Raw genomic sequence first — 2367 nt, forward strand, 5'->3', positions numbered from 1 at the left:
AATTCAGCCAAGTTGTTGAATCCACAATTTCCTTATAAACCCATAATAATATTTTCAGTAGAACTTTGTGAAGTCCAAATTATGGCTGCGAGTGTTCCATTTTTGCTAATTTACCTTCGGGTAAGATTTTACTACACTTGTTGCATGCTTGTAATTACTATTTTGATGGAAGATGAGTACCTGTCTTATTTCCGAGGAAATAAAATGATGGATGAGGATATTCTTGTACCTGTCAGTAGTTAGGGTGCAAACACTTTATCATAGATTTCGCCACCATCGGATGAGATACAGCCCACTTGTATTGATACCCCAGCATACTTCACTGTAGACGTTGTATGTTGACGAAAATACTGTTCTCCTCTCTGCTATTGAAGAAACTATCATAGATTGTTGACAAACAACTTAAATTCATCTCTAAAGAACAAACTCTTTCAGCTTTGCTTCTTCAGTTGTTTAATATCTGATGCCATTTTCAGTTTTTTGATTTAGTTCTCTCTTCTAGGCAGTGGTTTTTGAGCAACTAAAGATTATTGAGACCACTTCTTGTTAATGTGAATACTACTATTCTGAGGATAATATCCACACAACTTACGGGTAGGTCATTGGCAAGAGCATATACTGAATTACTAAACATTAATTTTGAAGGGTTTGTGCTTTTGCTTTCTACCTCGATCATTTCTCTCTCTTTTTTTTCCTTTTTTTTTATAGTTTCACGTGTTTCCTTCAGTTTCCATACAATTTCTACCGAAACATGAAATTTTGCCTTAATCTGTCGCATGGAGTAGCCTTTACCAGGCATAACTTTGATTTCCACACATTTGTCAAGAGTAATTTCTGCTCTGACAGTCATGTGTGCAATTACCACACTACTGCTGGGAATAGTATTATTACTTGCATTTATATAGACATTATGCCGGAGTGGCACCCTCTGGTTGGTCGAATGACAATTCATTTTCAAATGCAATCCATAATGTTTGCATTTCATACCCATTTTAATCCCTATTTTTATAATTATTACCAATACTGTATATATATATCTAAACATTTATATAGATAATTATATAATTAAAAAAGAAAAAAGGGATAAAAGATTACATCATAAGGAAGAATAGCGTGAATTTAACACAGCATATCCAAACCTCAGATGAAAAATAATTAATTGTGATATTACGTAGAAAATGAAAGAAAATAGAAACAACGCAGCTACAAAACAGACATGTACCACCTTGGCACACACCATAAGGTGGGTCGTTATGTGACATGTACCACCTGGGCACACACCATAAGGTGAGTAGTTATGCAATGTGCCCTGGTTTTTTGAGGTACTGGCAGAAGTTAGACCCAAATTGCGTTGGAGGTACACCGTTTATCCAGTTTAACCTCAGTTTCGCAGGACTCACATTCTTAATAATAATAAAGCAGATGTGTTGCTCTAGCCCACAATATCCCACATCTTTACCACCTTTCACTGTCTGCAGCCAGATGTGGGTGGTCTAGCCCACATCTTTACCACCTTTCACTGTCTGCAGCCAGATGTGGGAAGGTGGCTGCTCAAAAATAAAAATAAATAAAGAAGAAATAAATAATTGGAATACATACATCAATGGGGGAGATAGTAGTAAAACTGTCAATGAAGTTGGCATTCCAGCCCCCATAATGATGTTTGGACATAAATACCAAGATGTTAAGGTATTACTATACAAGCCCAACCAAAATTGTTAGTACAGCTCCCATCAATGCTGCTGTCAAGATACAGTCCATAGGTATAGGTGTATTAATGTAGATGTATCACTTTCCCTATATAAGACCTGCTACTATATAATTCTTATAGAACCTTTCAAGAGCTTGACAGTATAAATACTAGACTAACCCTTTGTATCGTAGACATTTCACTACGGGATGCTCCAGTTTGAAACATTGAACTTGCAGAACGTTAAAGAAGACACGCCCGATTCCATTTGAAGTTTTGGTATTGGCCTTTTTCAGACACCAGCTGAATACATCGTCACAGTCGCACAAGGACCTGCAAACAAAAACCCTGTTACCAAGACTTTCTCAATACACTTAATTAAGTAAATATACAATTGTACTTGAGATCTCGTATTTGTTAAACTATTGCCCGGTGTAAATTAAATATTCCTAACGATTAATATCCTAAGTTGATTGAACCTCGTGAGATATTAATAATGGCTGGAGACGGTTTGAATGGGTAATGAAGAAAAACTTTAATATAAGTTTAACATAACAGCAAATGTTCAACGTTTCGACAAGGTTTTGTCATCTGATGATGTACCTGATGATGACAAAACCTTGTCGAAATGTTGTACATTTGCTGTTACGTTAAACTTATATTAAAGTTTTTCTTCA

At 35.7% G+C, this 2367-nt stretch overlaps 1 protein-coding gene across 1 annotated transcript in view; it reads right to left on the reverse strand.

Moving 5' to 3' along the window:
- LOC106456869 overlaps positions 1-2367 on the reverse strand; it is an 11231-nt gene that overhangs the window by 2053 nt on the left and 6811 nt on the right. Inside the window, exon 5 of the mRNA XM_022382661.1 lies at positions 1871-2023. Coding sequence (XP_022238369.1) covers positions 1871-2023 — 153 coding nt within the window. The remainder of the gene's footprint in view (positions 1-1870; positions 2024-2367) is intronic.

The sequence above is a fragment of the Limulus polyphemus genome, unplaced genomic scaffold (genome assembly GCF_000517525.1).
Source record: "Limulus polyphemus unplaced genomic scaffold, Limulus_polyphemus-2.1.2 Scaffold267, whole genome shotgun sequence".
Taxonomy (NCBI): Eukaryota; Metazoa; Arthropoda; class Merostomata; order Xiphosura; family Limulidae; genus Limulus; species Limulus polyphemus.